The following is a 20,690-nucleotide window of genomic DNA, read 5'->3' on the forward strand; positions in this document are numbered from 1 at the left end:
GCATAATAAAATTCATTTGAAACCTATGGTATGTGATTAAAACATAAAATCTATGTTAACAACAGTAGATTATCATTCCCTTTAATATATTACATCGTTCGTTTTGAAAATAATTTCATTGAAAAAACTCACCTTGCAAGAATCAATGGTAGGTCTCAACTTGATTTTCTTCTCGTTCTTGTTCTCTTTGCTAAACTATAGATAATTGTGAGTTCCTGAATTTGCTTGGAGTTGTGGGAGGAGTGGACGGTTGTAAGATCCATGTTTAATTTGGCGCTTAATGTATCTCCTGCTCAATCCCTAATCTAGCATCCCTAATTTATTCTTCTAATTTATGAAACTGTTGAATGGAGTGATTGTAAATACATCTAATACAATTATTGCATTATCATTCACAGTTTCATTCCTCAATGATCAATTAAACTTTGACTCCACGTATTCAGCTAAATACAAAGAACAAAATGTCAAACATTCTTCTACTAGATATCCCCAAGCGATTGAACCTTCATTTGCTCCTATTCCGCATATAGGATTTCAATGGGCCTAAATATCTGTTTAAGAAAAAAAAATATGCATTATGTTTTACAAATATTTTAAGGAGTTCATCATTCAAAAAATATCATTAACAATATAAATTTTCATAAATTCCTCTCTATAGGATACATCCAACGATAATGAACGGGCCCACACAACTTCACTTCTGTTGCCAAATGTATAGTCAAGTGCACCATTACATTGAAAAATGATGGTGGAAATATCTTCTATAATTGACAAAGTACCACAACAATATCTTTCTCTAATCGAATGACATCAGCGGGACAAATTACTTTGGAACAGAGTTCTCTAAAGTACTCACTGAGCTTAATTAAAGGTGCACGTACGGTATTGGAGAGTGTGTCGCAAGGCTATAAGCAACAATTGTTGCATCATAACATGATAGTCATGACTTTTCAAGCCTAACAATTTTGGCGGCTTTAGCTGAACACACCTTGAGATGTTTGATGCATAACCATTAGGAACTTTAATATTTTTTAAAACCTGACAAAATGTTGTCCTCTCCTTTTTGCCCATTGTAAAAGCTGCTGCGAGTAAATAAAATTTATCAGGTCCTTTTGAAATTGGATGAAGTTCAGGCCTAATACCCATTCATTCAAAGTCTTGGCGCGATTCATAATTATCTTTAGACTTACCGTCTACATCCAATAATGTGCTGCAAATACTCTCACAAACATTTTTCTCTGTATGCATGACATCGAGATTGTGGCGGACAACATTATCTTTTCAGTATGGCAACTCAAAGAATATACTCTCTTTTTTCCAACCGAAAAGCTTTGGATTACCTTTAACTTGCTTACCAAACTTAATTGTGAAGTCTTTAAGCTCATCCATCACCATATTACCAGATTGTCATTGTGGTGTTTCTCCATGCTCAATCGTTCCATCAAAGAGTCGTCTGTTCTTCCAAAACTCATGTTCTTTAGGTAGAAATCTCCGATGCCCCATGTAGCAATACTTCCCACCGTGTTTCAGTCTAAGAGAGTGTGTTTCTTTGTTACAAACTGGGCATGCAAATTCACCTTGGGTACTCCATCCAGATAAATATGCATATCCCGAAAAATCACTAATTGTCCATAACAATGAAACGCGTAATTGGAAATTTTGCTTTTCTGAGGCACCGTATGTTTCAACCCATACTTCCCACAAATCTTTTAGATCCGCAATTAGGGGCAACAAATAGATATCAATATTATTCCCAAGAGCTAATGGATCAAGAATCAATAGAGATAACATAAGATAAGGCTCTTTAATGCACATCCATGGAGGAAGATTATAGAGAAACAATATGACAGGCCATGTGCTGTGTGACACACTCATATTTTTGAAAGGATTAATTCCATCTAATGCCAATCCCAATCGAACATTGCGAGATTCCTGAGCAAAACTGGGATGCAAGGTATCAAATGTGTTCCATGCTGGGGAATCGGCAGGGTGTCTCATATACCCATCCTTCGTACGATTTTCAGCATGCCATCTCATGTGAGATGCCGTCTTTGTAGATATGAACAATCTTTGCAACCTTGGTTTGACTGGAAAATACCACAATACCTTTTGAGTGATCTTTCTTTTCTCACCCGTGGGATCTGCATCTGAAGTACGCCATCTTAGCTGATGACATGTGTCACATGAGGTTCGTCTTTCATTTGTCCCCCAATACAGAGTACACTCATTTTGACACGCATCTATTTTTTCATAACCAAGTCCTAGTTCTTTCATCAATTTCTCGGCTTCATAGTAAGACTTCGGTAGATCAACCATGGCATCTGGAAAAGCTTCTCTTAATAATTCCAAAAGCATATCAAATACTTTATTGTTTCAAACTCTCAATACACTTTAAGTGCAACAAACGGATTGTGAATGAGAGTTTTGAGAATTTAACACATCCTTCAAACAAAAACAATGGTTGTTGTGAACCATCAATCAACTTATAAAATTCTCTTGTTTGTCCATTAACAATTTCTGCATCTATATGAGATCTTGTATGTTCTTCTGTATATCCACCTTTATTTGGAACTCCAAAGGCATCATGAACTAAACCTTGCATATCATCATCACCCAAATTATGTTGGTTGTCAAACCTAGATGAGTGACTACTAGGAAGTTCTCCATGAGCTATCCATTGGGTGTACCTTGGAATATATCCATCGACCGTCAAATGTTCAAATGCCTCATCTCTACTCACGGATATACCGACCCCACAACGTTTGCATGGACATAATATCTTATCTTTCATGCTTGCATTGCGAAAAGCATAGTCCAAAAAATATTCAAGTCCATTTTGGTATTCTATTGTCATTCTTGACTTTGTCATCCAACTTCTATCCAGATTGTTTTAATAAATTCCACCAAGCATATATATATAATAAATTAAATATAGATAATTAACTTAGTAAATTAGAAAATGGATTGTAAAATAACCCAAAAAAAAATATGTAATCACGTTGTAAGATTAGTCATGTTCAAATCAACCAACACATATGAAATTTATTAGCAAACTAAGTGCACAAAATCCACTTGTTTGCATTCTATAACAAAACACTAAAATGATCTAATTATCCTCTCCATTCAGTACAATAGACATTGTTTGGTGTGCCTATTTATTTTTCAACATATGAGGACCACAAAAGCAATGTATGTTAGGATGTGTTTCATGTATAGCTCTAGTAATTTTGTTTACTCAAATTTCTCTATTTTGCTTGAACAAAAATTCTAGTGGCTCTAAAAAAAATTTGTAGAGAGGAAAATTTAGACTATAGTGCAAATGTATTATGGTTGATTTCAGATTCAAGTTCAAGATTCAAATATACATAGAACATTAATTAGCAAGGAAACACTTTTGCAACAGAAAAAACTACAAAAGGCTAAATTAATTAGTAGGATAGGTAATCTTTTATATGATTTAACACAAGAGAACGATGGGATGCTGACCTGTGAAAGAAAAGGCAAAGAACAATGAACGATAAGATAAAATACTAAGTATATACAAACATTTTTATTCTGGTTGTGCTCTAATTTACAAGTAGTTATGATATTTATTAGTGAAGTAGCTAGAAATATGTTATATGTAAAAAGAACTATTATATGGAGTGAAAAGCAAAAGATAACTAATGGAAATAAAATAACAAAGAAGCAATCCTCTTAACGAGGCCGTGGTGGACTGCCGTTCACAAAATTTGATCCCGTGGATACATTTATTCAATCTCGAAAGGAGGTATTTATACGAAATTACAGACTCCTAATTGATAAAGACTCTGCAAATTAAAATCTTTGGCTAGGAAGAATAATTGATAACAAAAGGATAAACTAAATCTAAAAGGTTACTACTACTACCTAAACATAATCGCAAGAACTCCTACTAACAAGGACATTGAAATAAATCTACTAATAAATCAAATCTAAAAGATAATAGAGGATATTTATTCTTATTGATCGATATCAAACTAAACAAAATGTCATAATTAATATCAAGCTTTATTGTACCTAGATCAACCATTCAACCACATTATATTTATTTGATTATACAATAAGCAGTTGAGTTTCTTCTGGTTGAGAAACTCCCATGCAATCAAAATAATTATCATAGAAATTCTTATAAAAAAAGCTGCAGAAACAAACTTAAATTGACAAGCTAGGATTATTTTGGAGGGATTTAGGATCAAGGGAAGATGATAACTGAGAGAGAAGACAAAGCGCAACACTGCCATGGCGGCACAACAACCCTTGGTCGAGATAGAGCACACAAGAAGAGAGAGATTGGATTCTTTCAAACTCAAATAGATTGACAGATGTCCAGAATGATAGAGCCGCAGGGATGAGAAAGACAAGAACAGTGAGGTGATCAAGAGCGATTATTTAGTATTGTAATTTTCACAATTTGGTGAGGTGATACAGCGGCAGCAAGGAAGAGATGATTGTGATTCTGGTAAGACCACCCCCATTGGTGACTTTGAAATGGAGGTGGAGCATATAAGACAAAATAGGAAGCAATAAAAATAAAGCAAAAATGAAATTACCCAACCCAACCCAACCCCCAATTTCAAGGCTTGTCAGCCGACCCAACCAAAAGTGGAGGCCAAAGGACACATGTCGATTTTTCATTGGCTCCATGTATTATTATTTTTACTTTTTTTATTTACTATTAATTATTGATTAATCACTACTTTATTTAATTATATAGTACATGTTTTAGATGTGTATTCTATAAATATGAAATCTAAATATTTTAGATAATCATCTTTTGAATATTTTGAACATTGTGAATTTATGAAAATTTTATTACTTTAAGTTATTAATTTTAATTTATTTAATTACTATTATTTTTGTCTTTATATATCATTTCAAAACTCATGTGAATTATTCTTCCAAACATTCATGTGAGCCCCTTTTCTGAAAAATTCACGTGAACTAGTTCATTTTATTTATGATTAATTGTTATTTTTTTATTATTTCTTTATTATTTGCTATTTTTTTATTGTGCTTCATTTTTTCTATATATATCCCACTAAGCATGCAAAACTCTTCACAAACAAATAACTTTCTTTTCATTCTTGTTTTGATAAATTTGGTTTCATGGATCCAAATTATCCAGACCATCAAAACTCTTCACAAACAAATTATCGTCCTTATTTCCCAAACCATCAAAATTCTCAAAATTATCAACAATTATCAGAATATCGAAACTCCCAATTTTTTGATTTAAGTTTAATATGTTTAGATTAGAGTTTGCAAGTTGAATAATTTGAAGTTTGCCTCAAGTAATATTTACCATCTTTTATAATGTTATTGTAAGATAATTTTGATTTAATTAATTGAAATTTTAATATTTGGTTTACTATGCCCTTCGTCCCTAAAAATTTGTCACATTTTATTTCTATGTAGGGATGGACGGAGTATATTTTTATATATGTATAACTAAAAATTCATCCCTTATTCGTGATTTTTTATTTACGGTATCTTACTTTAGCTCTTGTTTGGTTTGAAAAACTATTAAAAAAAGTTAATGAAAAAATTTAATAAAAATTAAGTCATATTTATATATTACTCCCTCCGTCCCGACTAAGATGACACATTGCTTAGCCGGCACGGGATTTTAGAAGTTATTGGTTAAAGTGTTTAGTTGGAGAGAGAGAAGATGGGTGTATGTATTAAAGTAGAGAGATGAAGATAGATGGATATTTTAATAGGAGTGAGAAAAAGTGGTTGGGTGTATTAATTGGAGAGAGAAAGTTACCAAAAAAGTAAATGTGTCATCTTAATTGGGACAAACTAAAAAGGAAAACGTGTCATCTTAAGCGGGACGGAGGGAGAAATATTAATAAAATGTAATAAGAGTTGTTAGTGGAATATGTAGTCCAATTATTAAAAATAATAAAAAGAGTAAATGCTATAGTTTCCTAAGACGAACGAAAAAGGATATACGAAGTATTTGCAGATGGAAGAAGTATAATGCTGCCATAATTTTTTTCTACGTCCGCTACTGTAATCAGTCACATCTACACATGCAAATCCGTTCTCCTCCCATCCCATTAAAAATGAAATAATTATCTTTTTGAGTTGTCCTATTAAAAATGAAACATTTTCTAAAATAGACACAACATTATCTCTCTTTTTCATCTCTCTTATTCTATTCTATCTTCATTAACTCATAAAACAACACTGCACAAAAATCTCGCGGCGATAAGCAAATGTTTCATACTTATAGCATAAAAATGAACCAAAATGAGTGACACAATTCAACTTATCACTAATGCAAAAAAGTATTTTGATCGAACAGCAGGAATATACTAGCCCAGCTTAGAGTCGAGATAGGTTAAATTGAGCTCACATTTAGCTATTCAAGTAATGGTTTTAAGTTCAAAATATTTTACTATTGGCAACATTAGTATATATTTATCGAGTTATTATAAATAAAAAAATTATTTAGTCACAAATTGATTGTATTAAAACTCGAGCGTAATTAATGATATTTATAAATTTATAAATATAATTAATTGGCTCCAGCAACTGTAAATCACTGTATGAAATATACACACTCAGCTCAACTACCAACCCCCTCACATTCACAGATTTCGTTTGAGGTTTCATCAATGGACGATTTGAGGAACAACAACATTATGCAAGTATTCTGCATTGGCACAGCTGACACGAAGCTTGATGAGATTCGATTCCTCGCTCAGTCAATTCGAGACAATCTCAACCTTTTTTACGCTAATTCTTCCTCAAAGGTTTTAATTTCTACTCATTTATTACCATTTTTGTTACTTTTCCAAAAATTCGTGGTTACAAAGTACGGTTTAGATCTCAAAATGTTTTTTTTCTGTGTACGGAAGATGAATTAGATTTTTTTTATTTGTAGATTTGAGGTGTATGATCCGTAGAATTGAGAAGTGTATTGGGGATTTTGGTTTGTTACTCACTTGATGCTGTTTTAAATCTGACATTTCTGTTCTACTATTAGTTTTGAACTTGATTGTTGTTATTTTATTCTGCCGTTTGATTTCGATCAATATGAACTTGTTTTGTCAGTTTGTTGTGATGGATGCTGATATTTTGGTGGATATGGATTGATTCCATGTGATTTTGTGGGTGTGCAGCTTGTGGTGACTGTGGTAGATGTATCAGCTGGTCAAAAAGTTATCGAGAGTTGTGATGATTTTGATTTTGTGTCGAGAAGAGACGTCCTCTCCTGCTGTGCTGAAGCAGGGGTGCATGGTAATCAGCTTCCTGATGATAGAGGCAAAGCTATTGCTGTGATGAATAAAGCTCTTCAGGCTTTCCTCTGCAAGGCTCATGCGGATCGAGTTCTTGCTGGAGTTATTGGGCTTGGAGGAAGTGGGGGGACGTCGTTAATTTCCTCTGCCTTCAGGTCACTACCTCTTGGAATCCCAAAGCTGATTGTGTCAACTGTGGCTAGTGGTCAGACTGAACCTTATGTGGGAACATCGGATTTGGTGTTGTTTCCATCAGTGGTTGACATTTGTGGCATTAATAATGTGAGTAGAGTTGTGTTGTATAACGCTGCTTCTGCGTTGGCTGGAATGGTGATTGGACATCTGGATTCCAAAGCATCTGCTGCTACTGCTTCTCAGAAGGGTACGGTTGGTTTAACTATGTTTGGGGTTACAACTCCGTGTGTCAATGCTGTCAAAGACAGGTTGGCTCGAGAAGGGTATGAGACCTTGGTCTTTCATGCTACTGGGGTTGGGGGGAGAGCTATGGAGGATCTAGTTAGAGGTGGATTTATACAGGTATTTTTACCTCCAGTGTTTCCATTTATGTATCTTGAAAACATATATCCAAATAAACTCTTACCATAACTGAAACTATTGTAACTATTGGCTATCTAACTTTCTAATTCTCTCTTATTTGCTTCTTCCTGTCACGTAGGGGGTTTTGGATATTACAACAACTGAGGTGGCAGATTACATTGTCGGAGGTGTCATGGCATGTGATCCCTCCCGCTTTGATGCCATCATAGAGAAAAAAATACCTTTAGTTCTCAGTGTTGGAGCATTGGATATGGTGAATTTTGGATCCAAAGACACTGTACCTTCTAAGTTTCAGCAAAGAAGGTTGTATGAACACAATGAACAGGTGATGGTTTTCCCTCACCCTGTTTGTCTTTTTCTCTCTATAATCTCGTATATTTCACAAATTTTGTAATCTAATTAAACTATAAGCCTCTGACCCTTACTTTCCAAAGCCCCATCATATGATAGTTTTGGGGTCATGCATGTGAAAATAGCGTCCTTAGCTGCTGCCTCCAATAGCAGAGTTGTTTATCAAAGAAGTTGTAGAACAGTGGACGTTGATGAGTTACAATAATCTATTTGGGTGTCCACGGTCCAATTTTCCTAAGCTGTACTTTTCATGACTGTCTACCTTTTTTCCCAGGTTACATTGATGCGAACGACAGTGGACGAAAATAAGAAAGTTGCTGCATTTATTGCAGAAAAGTTGAATAAGTCCTCATCTAAAGTTCGAGTTTGCCTGCCAAAGATGGGTGTATCGGCATTGGATGCACCTGGGAAGGCATTTCATGATCCTGTTGCTACCGATACACTTATACAGGAAATGCAGAGGCTAATTCAAACAAGTGAAAGTCGTCAGGTTCTATCACTGCTTAACATGCCATGTATGATGATCAAGATTTTGCATTTGCTGCAGTATGTAACGCTAATTTTGTTTGTTGACAGATTAAGGTTTTGCCACAACATATTAATGACCCTGAGTTTGCAAATGCTCTAGTGGACTCGTTCTTGGAGATCTCTACAAATATTAATGATATTAATAGTCATCCTGTTCATGAATCTATCCAACAAACTCAAAGAAAAACTTCTTCCAGTGTGACAAGTTCCCAGAATATCATTCCCGTTTCATATACCTTGAGCAACTTCCCTGATGCAAAACCAGGTTATTTTCCTTCTTACCTTCTCCCCGCTTGAATTAGTATAATTTTTTCACATCAACAAGTGTTGGGACTATTCAATTGGACTAACTAAAATTGTGGGACAAAATCAAGTTCTTTTTTCACTTCTGTACAAAATGCCTGTTGCATTTCATTCTTCTGTTTTTTTGATTGAATTACGCAATGTTGGTTTACTGGATCAGAAACACTGGAACAAACACGAAAGATTCTCCAAAAATTGAAATATCAAATAAAAGAGGGCAAACCCATCATTGGTGCTGGAGCTGGGACGGGCATATCAGCCAAGTTTGAGGAAGTTGGTGGAGTTGATATGATCATCGTGTACAACTCAGGACGGTTTAGGATGGCAGGAAGAGGGTCATTGGCAGGTCTGTTGCCATTTGCTGACGCAAATGCAATTGTGCTTGACATGGCCAATGAGGTGTTGCCTGTAAGTTTTTCCTTTGCCTATTAAGAGCTCTACATGATACAGGGTATGGCCTTGTTCTTTCTGGGAGCTTATGTCTATTGCCGATTTTTCTGCTTAAATCGTGTTATCTGGAAAAATAAGGGTCGTAATATGTCTCAAATCTTTGTAGTTGTAGTCGTGGAAGATAAATTAGTGTGTGTCTTCCAATTCTATAACTATTCTATGTTTCAGTATTAACTGAAAAATTTATGGTTTTTATTTTACAAGGAAATCAACCAGATTTCATCCATCTTTTCTCTTGAAGGTTGTCAAAGAAGTTCCAGTTCTTGCCGGAGTTTGTGCAACTGACCCATTCCGAAGAATTGATTTCTTCCTGAAACAATTGGAGTCTATTGGATTTGCAGGAGTGCAGAATTTTCCAACTGTTGGTCTATTTGATGGTAATTTTAGACAAAATCTAGAAGAAACCGGGATGGGATATAGGTAACATATTATCATCAGTAATTACCTTCGTATTCATTGTTCGCTCACATTTAATCAAAACAACACCTCTGAATTATCTCCATTTCTCAGTCTTGAGGTTGAGATGATTGCAAAAGCTCATAAAATGGGCCTCTTAACAACCCCATATGCTTTTAACCAAGAAGAAGCAACGGCAATGGCAAAAGCTGGTGCAGACATCATTGTGGCACATATGGGCCTCACGACATCTGGTTCTATTGGTGCTAAAACGGCCCTCTCACTCGATCAAAGTGTAACTCTTGTACAAGCTATTGCAGATGCTGCTCACAGGATCAATCCCGAAACTATTGTTCTTTGTCATGGAGGTAACATTTTCTTATTTTTGCAAAAACAGAGATCCAAAGCAGATTTTTGCACTGCAAACATTCATCTTCAAATTCACTGCTTACTCAATCTCTGATAGGATAATGCAGATGTTACAAAGTACTATTGTCTATACATGAACGTCTCATTACTGCTATATACTGTATATCGCAAAAATAACACCTTTCGTGTTTGGATTCAAGTTGAAAAAGATTCATGTTTTGGAGTTGTTGATCATTTGATGCTCTGCACGAATGTTAACTCGATACTATTATGCAATTCTAGGCCCTATATCCGAACCGGGTGAAGCAGAATACGTGTTGAAGAGAACTGAAGGTGTTCATGGATTCTACGGCGCATCCAGCTTGGAGAGGCTGCCAGTTGAACAAGCAATAACAGGTACGGTAAAGCAGTACAAAACCATATCTATTTCTTAAATTGTCAGCTCCAATGTTGCTAATCTGCAAAAGGATTCATGTCCCTTGATGCTTATCATGTTGTCGTATGTACGTATATCATATGTATTGGTGTAGTGAAATAAGTATGACATTTAAAAATGTAACAGAGAAATTACACTAACCCTTTACAATTTTATATGAATAAATGAATGAGTTTGAGTTTCATTAATTTGTCGAAAAAAAATTATCCATAAAGCTTGATCAATTTTTAGTAAAAACAAAATGATTATTCAAAATATATAAAATGGGTTGAGTTGGGTCTATACGAATGCTTATGAAATGGGCCTGGCTAGAACACGACCTTTGTTCAAATTGAGTATTTTTGTTGGAGTATATCGTAGAACAATCCTAGCACCACTAGACACTGATCATAGAACAATCCTAGCATCACTAGACACTGATCATTGGTGTTATACTGCACTAGTGTCATTAGTTGCCTGAATTAAAGAAACTTGTGGCCTGACACTGCAACATTTCACAATTAGATAGCTAAGGCATATCTAGGTTGTGAAATATACTGTTTTACCTCTGCAAAGAACCGAATGTAAAATGACATGTTCCACGACCAGTCTACTATACAGAAGAATTAGACTTGTTTGTATCTTATATATTTAAATGTTTTTGATCCATCTTATAAATGTATAAGCAAACATAGTGATAAAATTACCTCTTCTCTTCTTGGATAAAAGTGGATTGTAAAATTATTGTATACAAGCATTACTAATCATGCAACTTGTTCGAAACATGTTTTTCAATATACCAATCCTCACAGACGCAACAAATATGTATCTTGTCAAAAACATATGATTCAGATACTTTATACTCCCTCCGTCCCTAAAAGTTTGTTCCATTTTTTCATTTTCGTCCGTCTCACAAAATTTGTTCTATTTCACTTTTTTACCATTTTTGGTAGTGGACTTTATATTCCACTAATTCATTCCTACTCACATTTTATTATAAAACTAATATTAAAAAGTAGGATCCACATTCCACTAACTTTTTAAACTCACTTTTCATTACATTTTTTAAAATCCGTGCCCGGTCAAAGTGAGACAAAATTTAAGGGACGGAAGAAGTATATGATACTCCCTTTGTCCCATTAAATATGCAACATTTGGGAATCAACACGAATTTTTATGTAGTGTTGTTTTGTGAATAAATGAAGAGAGAGTAAAGTAAGAGAGGTGAAAAAGTAGAGATAAAGATATTTCCATTTTATGAAACGTTTTATTTTTAATGGGACAAACTAAAAAGGAAAACGTTTCATTTCTAATGGGACAGAGGGAGTATTTACTTTTTCAATGACTGCGAATGTGTCCAATCTTGAAACTTCAATTCCTTTTTTTCATTTTATTACATTTTTCTAATATCATATTGATGTTTTTGTTACCATTTGAGTTTAATTTGAATATTAATTTTTTTAAAAAGTAACTAAAATTAATTTGCATGTAATTGTTTATTTTTAATAAATTTTGTATTTAATTAAATTATTTTAAACTAAAAAATAATTTAATTAAATTTTATAATAAATACATTAAAATAAGAAATGAATACAAATTTAAAAGTAGAACATATGGATAGTTAAGTGAAGGAATAGTGGATGTGAGTGCTTAGAGCATCCACAATGCAACGGATGTCTCGGCGAACATCTCGATGGACTTATCAAAAACACCTCCTGCCACGTCATAAGGGCCTCCCATTGCACTGCCACATCATAAGGACATCCCACTGCACAATGGCGGACATCCCCAAAGACATCTCGACGGACATCCACAATAATAAAAATTCACCAAATTCACCAAATTAAACAATTTACGAAATTAAAATTTCGACACGAATACGGACAAAGAAAGTGCAATGATAATTTCATTAAACAAAAAAGGTACAGTTCAACAAAAAAAAATTAAACAAATTACATTAAAAGTATCAACATGCACCCCTCTGCGTCCATAGCTCTTCAATTATATCGTTCTGGAGTTTAATATGGGCTTGTCGTTGGCGCATGTTGGCAAATGCATGGACCCGATCGGCCTCTCCATGGGGTATCCCCATACGTACATTGGCGGTGGCCACGCCGTGACTTGGACCGACAACATCAACATCATTGGTCCAATCAGTCAGTGCTTCGACAATCATGTTGTGCATGATAAATTGATAATACATGCGTACATGACATCACCGATGTTGTCAATACACCACATCCGTGATGGACCCTTCACTGCCGCCCATAGAGCCTGGAGCACACCAAATGCCCGCTCTACATAACGACCCGCAAAATAGATCTTCTTTTTGTCTGTTGCGCATCTGATTGTCTTCACAAACGGGTCACATAGGGTATATCTCATCCGCCAAATAATAGCCCATATTGTGCTGGTTGTCGTGACGAAACTGACGGTCGGACCAACGCCCATGCACTGCTCGTTAAAAGGGGCGACGACTGGAGGACGTTGATGTCGTTGTTCGACCCGGCTACTCCAAAATACGCATGCCAAATCCACAATCGGTAGCCAGCTACCGCTTCAAGGATCATCGTGGGATTCTTGCCCTAGAAACCGGTAGTGTACACCCTTTTCTAGGTGGCGGGGCAGTTCTTCCACTCCCAATGCATACAATTTATGCTGCCCAACATTCTCGGAAACGCGTGCTGGTTCCCGTGCATATCCATCAGAGCCTGGCAATCTTCGCGGGTTGGCTTCCGAAGATACCTATCCCCGAATATCTCCCTAACGCCCTCACAAAAATACTGCAGACATTCGCGGGCAGTTGTCTCGCCGATGTGGAGGTACTCATCGAACATGTCGACCGCACCTCCGTATACCAGCTGCCTGATTGCGGCAGTGCACTCTGTATGGGCGTGTGGCCGGGTTTACCAAGCGCATCCTCCCTCATCCTGAAATACTCGTATTGATGCTCTAAAGCGCTCACGATACGCAGAAATAGCAGACGATGCATCCTAAAACGTCACCGGAACATGTTCTCCCCAAATTGAGGCTCTGGAGCGAAGTAGTCCTCATACAACCGACGGTGTGCAGCGATGTGGTCCCGGGATACTATAGCTCGATGATGGATGGGTCGACGTACTGCCGGCTGCTGCTGCTACTGCAAGGCCGCTTGTATCAAGCGGTTTATCTCCATGGATGTAACGGCCCGCACCTCTTCGTTAATTCGCCGGCGTAAGTCACCAGCACCCCCACCACTGCCGCCCGCACCACTACCACTACCACTAGCCATTTCGGATATACTAAAAGAAACTTAGAGAGAGAGAAACTCGTTAAGACAAGTGGTGCGAATGAAATGAAGTTCAACGAGTCGTATATATAGTGTTTTTTTTTTAAAAATTAAAAAATGGGACGTCATCAGAAAGTCGCGGATCTGTGGTGTCCGCAAGCGACGTCCACCTCGTGCTCGCCTAATGGCGGACGTCCGGCACGCCGATCCAACGGTCGTGGACGGCCTCCATTGCTGATGCTCTTAGATAAATAATAAGGTAAAGTTTTGTGGAACTATGAATAATGTAGTAAGTAAAAGAGTTGAGTCAAGGGATGGGTAATGGATGAACTTTGACTATTTAACGATATACTGCTATGCAAATTTGCTTTTTAACATCATTTACCATATTTAATGTTGTCTTTTAAGTGATCATTTACCATTAATCTTAATTAAATTAAGACATCATTAAATTAATTTTATTATTTTTCTATAATATATATTTCATTATATATCTCTGGTTTGACCGATCTGACAGATTGAATCGAAAATCAGTAACTTTATTGGTTCATTAAATCGATCTGGTTTTATATATCATTGGTTAGTAGTGAGACAGTATCTAGGAGGCTTCACTAAAATCATACTCCATCCGTTCCCAAAGAATATGCACTTTGGGAACGGCACAAGAGTTTTAATATAAAATTGGTAAAATAAGAGAGATGTAGAGAGAAAAAGTAAGTAAAGTATTGTTAGTGGACTGGAGAATGAGTTCCACCTCATTAGAAAGAAGAGACTTTTCAAAATTAGAAAGTGAATATTCTTGTGGGATGGACTAAAAAGGAAAAAATGCATATTCTTATGAAACGGAGGAAGTAATAAAAGAATGATCTTTAATGTTTATACTATAGTCCCTTCGTTACACTTTACGTAACATATTTTTTTAGGATTAACATGTTTTTTTAGGATGTCTTACTCTATAACCCACTTAATAATATAGAAATATCACTATCTTACTTTATTTTCTCTCTAATAAAATACTAACCATGCATAAAATCATTTGTTCTGATTTGTAATTAATCAATGAGTACTATCTACAACAGTAACCAGTGTTTTAAAAACTGGACCGGACCGGCCGGTTCGACCGGTCGGACCGTGAACCGGCAGCTGGTCTGATCCGGTTCGGCCCCTAAAACCGTTCGTGTGTTAGACCGATTGAACCGGAAACAGGGAACCGGTTTTTATGTTTAAAAGCTTGTTTAACATATGAGACTAGAGGGGATTGAACCCTAGACCTCTAGGTAAGAAACCAACACCTCTAGCACTCCGCCACATGGTCTTGAATAAAATATTGTGAACATTAATTATTGTTATATATTAACTCTATAATTTTTTGTCCACATAAATTAATAATTTGTGTTTAGTTTTATACTTTAAAATAATTTTTAGTTATGATATGTTTAATTTTAATTATAAGCCACTAAATTTTATTTTTATTGATGTAACATGGAGTATATATTATTAATATAGTTTATTACTCCATATTTACTAATAATTCAAGTTTAATTTTATGTAATAACTAATAATACTATTATAGTATATATTTATCCAAATTAACTAAAAATTGATGTTTAATTTTATATATTGTCTATAATATTATTTCACCACATAAATGTTTTGAGATAATATAAATTTTATCTATTTATTAAATGTAAAATATGTACTTTTTTTGGCTACATTAATTAAAAATTTATATATTTAATAAATATTTAAATTTTACCATTCACTTACTTTAAATACTCTTAATATTTAATTTACTTAAAATGTTTAATACTCCCCCCGTCCACAAAAAAATAGATCACTTTTGTCATTTTGGGACGTACACAAAAAATAGATCACTTTCTAAAAATAGAAAGTTTATACTCATACTTTTCCCACTTTTTCTTCACTCTCTCATACTTTTCCCACTTTTTCTTCCATCTCTCATACTTTATTCACTTTTTTCTCCCTATCTCTTTTACTTTACCTACTTTTTCACCTAATCTCTCTTACTTTATCAATTCTACATTAAAACCCGTGCCGAACAACAATAGATCTATTGTTTGTGGACGGAGGGAGTATATGTTTTTGTTATATGTTAATATTAATTGTAATATATTACTCACTAAATTTAATATATTTTGTAAGAGCATATTTAATTTTATATTTGCAAGGTAAAATGGTTCGACCAGTGATTGAACCGATCAGACCGGTTGAATCATGAACCAGTAGCATCATCGGTTCACTGATCGATCCGATTTTTAAAACATTGACAGTAACCAAGTATACTGGCTTTTGTACCCTTGTAACCATGTTATTGACTTATTGTGCAGGTTGTACTTTAACTTGGGATATTTTCGTAGTTAGTAGTAGGGGTGGGTAGGTAAGGTATACCTTACCGAAACCACCATACCATATACCTTACCGTAAATACGGTATGCGAAAAAGTCATACCTTTACCTTACCAAAGTTTTCGGTATACCGAACTTCGGTATACCTTATTTTCGGTATGGCGAATTTCCATACCGATACCATACCTCATTTTCGGTATACCGTACCGAAGTTCGGTATACTTTACTTTTGCGGTATACCTGACTTTCAACATCAATTAAAATAGAAAATTAGAGTATTTAGAATATTATTTATATTTTATAATTTTAAAAATAAATTAAATATAATTTATTCATAATTATATTTATATTTCACAATAGATTTTACAATTTAAAAATATATAAAATATATTTTATATATAATTGTGTTTATATTTTTGTGGTATATACCTTAGTTTACGGTATATACCTTAATTTACGGTATATACCGAATTTCGGTATGCAACGGTATACCGCGGTATTTGAAAATTCATACTGTTACCTTACCGGAAGATTCCGGTAAGGTATCATACCGTACCGAAAGTCACGGTATACCGAAAATTCGGTATTTTCGATATTTTTTCGATACGATAAGGCCGGTATTTCGGTATTTCGGTATTTTTTCCCAGCCCTAGTTAGTAGTAGTATTAATTAATTTTTGTTTTTTCGGAGGTGGGGAAGGGTAATTTATGCCTTTTCTTTTACCACATTTTAATACTATGAGTCATAAGACCTCCTTTTATATCATTGAAGAGTTTATTTTCTTTTAATAGTACAATTGCAAAAAAATGAAAAAAGCAACGAACCACTTTCGGTTTGTCTGCAAAAACTTTTGCTTCATCCACAACATATAATGTTTATGAAAAAAGTGACTCGTAAATCATAATCTAAAAAAGTAGGAAATGTTTATAAAAAAGGTGTAGTAAAGTAGTTTCGTCTGCATTAAATTATTGGAATTAGTTTCAGATAATGATTTAAGAAAAGTTTGGAGTTTGACTATATGAGTTTCAGCATATTGTTCCACTCAGATGTGCAATATCAATACAAGGAGTATAAATTATTAACTTATCATTTAATTGCTAACTACAATTAATTTAAGATCATAAGATTTTAGAAAACTTGTGATCTATAATTTGCCACGTGTAATTTTTGTTTTTATTAATTAAATCAAAAAAAATAAAAAAACCTACTAAATTAGGGTTATAGATGAAAATGTCAATAATGTGTTTCGAATATATAAACACAATGCTTTGAGAATGTCAACACAATATTTTGACAATGTTAACACATTGCTTATATTGACATTCTTCATGTATTATATTGTACGAAAAAATTAAAAATTTTGAATTTTTTTCAAATTTTGACGTCGAACATATGCAAGTGAGATCTCGTTAGAATCCTTATGAAATTATCTTTAATTTGATATATGTTGTGTGAAAAAATATTTTAAATCGAGAAAGTTAAATGCATTTTAAAGTTTTGGAATATTTTTCAAAAGTTAGTTACAGCTAATTTGTTGTAAATTGACTTTAATACCCTTGTTGACGTTGTTTTTTATCGTATTGACATTTCGGAGTTGATGATTTAGTTTAGACCCTTAATTTGAGTATCTAATGGTTATTATTTAGTTATAGTTAGCAATTAAGTGTTGAGTTAGCAATATAATACTCCCCGTATCAATATATATACAGCAGCACAAAATTTTTGAAAAGCATAAGCCAAATATGTAAACATTTTCTTTATTTGCAATTTTTTTGAAATTTAATACGACCAATTAAACGGATGATTGATCCAAGTGGAGCCTTTGCAATTTGGTTTCTTATGTTGATGGAAGAGGTTAGCAAACCTCATGATTGATCTAAGTGGAGCCTTTGGCATTTGGTTTCTTGTGTTGATGGAATACATTCGAATAATAATTTCGATTGATCAATCATCGGCCATGATCCAACTCCTTTAATCACCTCTCCTTTTTTTTTTCTTTTTACATTGTAAGATGTAGTATTATGCAAGGTTGAATTGGAATAGGATAGTTGGCTACGGTCTACGGAGGCGAAGCTAAGAGTTTAATGTGGAAAGGCTCAAAATACTATTAGTAATTGTGAGTTTTTTTATGTTGGTTGCCGACTGAAATTGTAACATTGACAGTGAAATTTACAAAAGAGAATATCTAATAAGAGAAAATTAGTTAGAAGATACTAAATGACAATGTCGAAAAAAACAAAAGAGACAGAATATATTTTCTTTAAAATAAAGAACCCAGTAGAATTTAAAAGATATAAAAATTTAAAAAGAGATATGGACGATTAATATGGTGTAAATTCTAAATAATTTAGAAGAAATAAAATAGACTTAATATAAGTGTATAACAAAAATATAAAAAGTGTGTAACTGAAAAAAAAAAATCGGTGCAAGGGAGTTTTGAGCACATCTCCTAATGCTATGAAAATGTCAATTACACCACAATTTCTAATTATAAGTATCGCATACATATATACATAATCTTAAATCGGTGGGGGGACGATGGAACCAATCCCAAAGGATGGTTGGCCGACGGTTAGGATAGTTGACCACAGTTTCAGGCCGAACCATATTTGCAATAGTGAATTAGGCAGTCTGATTTCGGTTCAAAAATTTTCGAATCATGAACCAGCGATGATTTATTTTAAAATTGAAAAAATATCATCAATTTTCGTTCAAAAATCAGAACAGCCGAGTCCTTTCATGGGTCAGTGCCATATTAGAGTGTCCACAATATGAAGAGACCATGCTCAAGGCACAAAAACTTGTCCATTGCCACAAAAAACTTGACCACCCTAATAGTGGACAAGCCCAAGCCACAAATCTGATTATTTTTTCAATTCATGGTATATTTTAATTTAATTAGAATAAAAATTATCGGACTATAATAATTAGAAAAAAACACATAAATTCAATAAAGAAAATTAAAACCAAATCTTCGTTGTATTATAGAAAGAGGAAAATTATACAACGAAAATTATCGACATCACACAAAATTGAGAGGAACAGGTATATTTATAGGAAATAAATAAGAAAAAAAAAATTGGGCAGAGCCGCGGTTCTCGGCGCCCTAAGAGCATCAGCAACGCGTCTCGTTGTCATCCCTATCTCGTCCCGCAGAGACGAGACGGCGACGAGACGCCGTTGCAAACACCATCTCGTCCCGTCGGGACAAGCCATCCCGTCCCACGTCGCACGCGGAAGGGCATCGCGACGAGTTGTCTGGCCACGCGCCAGCGCCACGTGGCGCGCGCTGGCGCTAGGCGTGACGCCCACTCGCCGGCCCGCGAGTGGGCATCGTAATTATGACGTCATAATTTGATTTTTTTTTAAAAAAATCGATTTTTCAAAAAAAAAAAAAATTTAAAAACGGTAATATGACCGTTCAACGGTTGAATTTTTTAATTTTATTTTTATTTTATAAATACTCTTCATTCTCCATTTTACACACAAACACACATCTATTCTTCTCACATCTACTCTTTATTTAATGAAATGTGTTTTTATTAATTGAATTTGTTGAAAATAAAAATAAAAAATGAAATTGAATGAATAGTAAAGGAATTAGATGGTTAAGAGATGGAGGGATGCAGGTGCTGTCTCTTAGTTAAGAGATGGGCTGAAAAGTACAATTTGGCCATGGATGGTTAATAGATTAATAAGAGATAGCGTTGTGGATGACCTAAGAGGCGAGTCCAGACTGACTACTCGGCGTGCCCATGTCCCCCCATCAATTTAGGCGATGGCAAAAATTAATTTGCTTAACTTCCACGAATCCAGACAAGTCGATCCGTACATTTGGAAACCATTACCAATAACTCCACCATCAAATTGCATTCGTCTCTTGTTAAATTGTCCTAATCCTACAACAAGAAGACACAATTTAAACCTCTTGGAATACATCAAACCACATTGGAATGTGATTAGTTTGCCAAAAAGAGAGGCAATATTAAATTGACACCTATGACAGAGCCCCTTTAGTATTCTTGGGTGAAGTGATTCTCCCCCATGTGAAACTCCACAGATTCCATAACGTAGATTGGGTATTTTTCTTACAACAGATCCCAATTGGCTAATCAATCCATTCTGCCAAAGAATTCATGGGATTGTACCTCTTCCTCTTTATAGTAAATCAAAATAAATGAAAAAATAGCTACAAAATCACTGATTGAAGATTCTCCTTTCACAATTCTATGCTACACTCCAATACCAGTTTTGGACCACCTCACTGCTCTCCCTTATTAGAAACGCAATGCTAGTGTTTATGTAGCTTAGGACAAGTGTCACCCCCACATTGCATATCATCAACATCCAACGGCCCAGAATCAACCAGCACACCTAATGTCTAAAGTCATTTTTTCTCTTTCTTATCCAAAAATTAA

The 20,690-nt window shown here is 34.7% G+C and overlaps 1 protein-coding gene and 2 pseudogenes across 2 annotated transcripts; 1 reads left to right on the forward strand and 2 right to left on the reverse strand.

Moving 5' to 3' along the window:
* Nucleotides 1-327: 327 nt before the first annotated feature.
* LOC148931135 (uncharacterized) lies at nt 328-2,878 on the reverse strand (annotated as a pseudogene).
* Nucleotides 2,879-6,562: 3,684 nt separating this feature from the next.
* On the forward strand, nt 6,563-10,843 carry LOC125216217 (TIM-barrel signal transduction protein). Of its 2 annotated transcripts, none has more exons than XM_048117875.2 (9): nt 6,563-6,782; nt 7,152-7,805; nt 7,945-8,151; nt 8,452-8,667; nt 8,754-8,970; nt 9,169-9,416; nt 9,700-9,878; nt 9,969-10,222; nt 10,506-10,843. In XM_048117875.2, the coding sequence occupies exons 1-9, from the start codon at nt 6,576-6,578 to the stop codon at nt 10,655-10,657; spliced, it is 2,334 nt and encodes a 777-aa protein (XP_047973832.1). In that variant the 5' UTR covers nt 6,563-6,575; the 3' UTR covers nt 10,658-10,843. The 2 variants fall into 2 exon arrangements, with proteins under 2 accessions (XP_047973832.1, XP_088924940.1); XM_089068814.1 differs by having other exon boundaries at nt 6,651-6,782; nt 7,084-7,805.
* A 2,407-nt stretch (nt 10,844-13,250) lies between these two features.
* LOC148931136 (uncharacterized) lies at nt 13,251-18,141 on the reverse strand (annotated as a pseudogene).
* Nucleotides 18,142-20,690: the final 2,549 nt, after the last annotated feature.

This window comes from Salvia hispanica, chromosome 3 (assembly GCF_029641045.1).
Source record: "Salvia hispanica isolate PSC_SH4W2 chromosome 3, Shi_PSC_v1, whole genome shotgun sequence".
In the NCBI taxonomy this organism is placed as follows: Eukaryota; Viridiplantae; Streptophyta; class Magnoliopsida; order Lamiales; family Lamiaceae; genus Salvia; species Salvia hispanica.

Bases quoted from the DNA above. Each gene is read 5' to 3' on its own strand.
- LOC125216217 (XM_048117875.2), top strand. From the start codon at position 6,576: ATGAAATATACACACTCAGCTCAACTACCAACCCCCTCACATTCACAG. The intron at 8,152-8,451 runs GTGATGGTTTTC...CTTTTTTCCCAG, and splicing joins TGTATGAACACAATGAACAG to GTTACATTGATGCGAACGAC. The intron at 9,417-9,699 runs GTAAGTTTTTCC...TTTCTCTTGAAG, and splicing joins TGGCCAATGAGGTGTTGCCT to GTTGTCAAAGAAGTTCCAGT.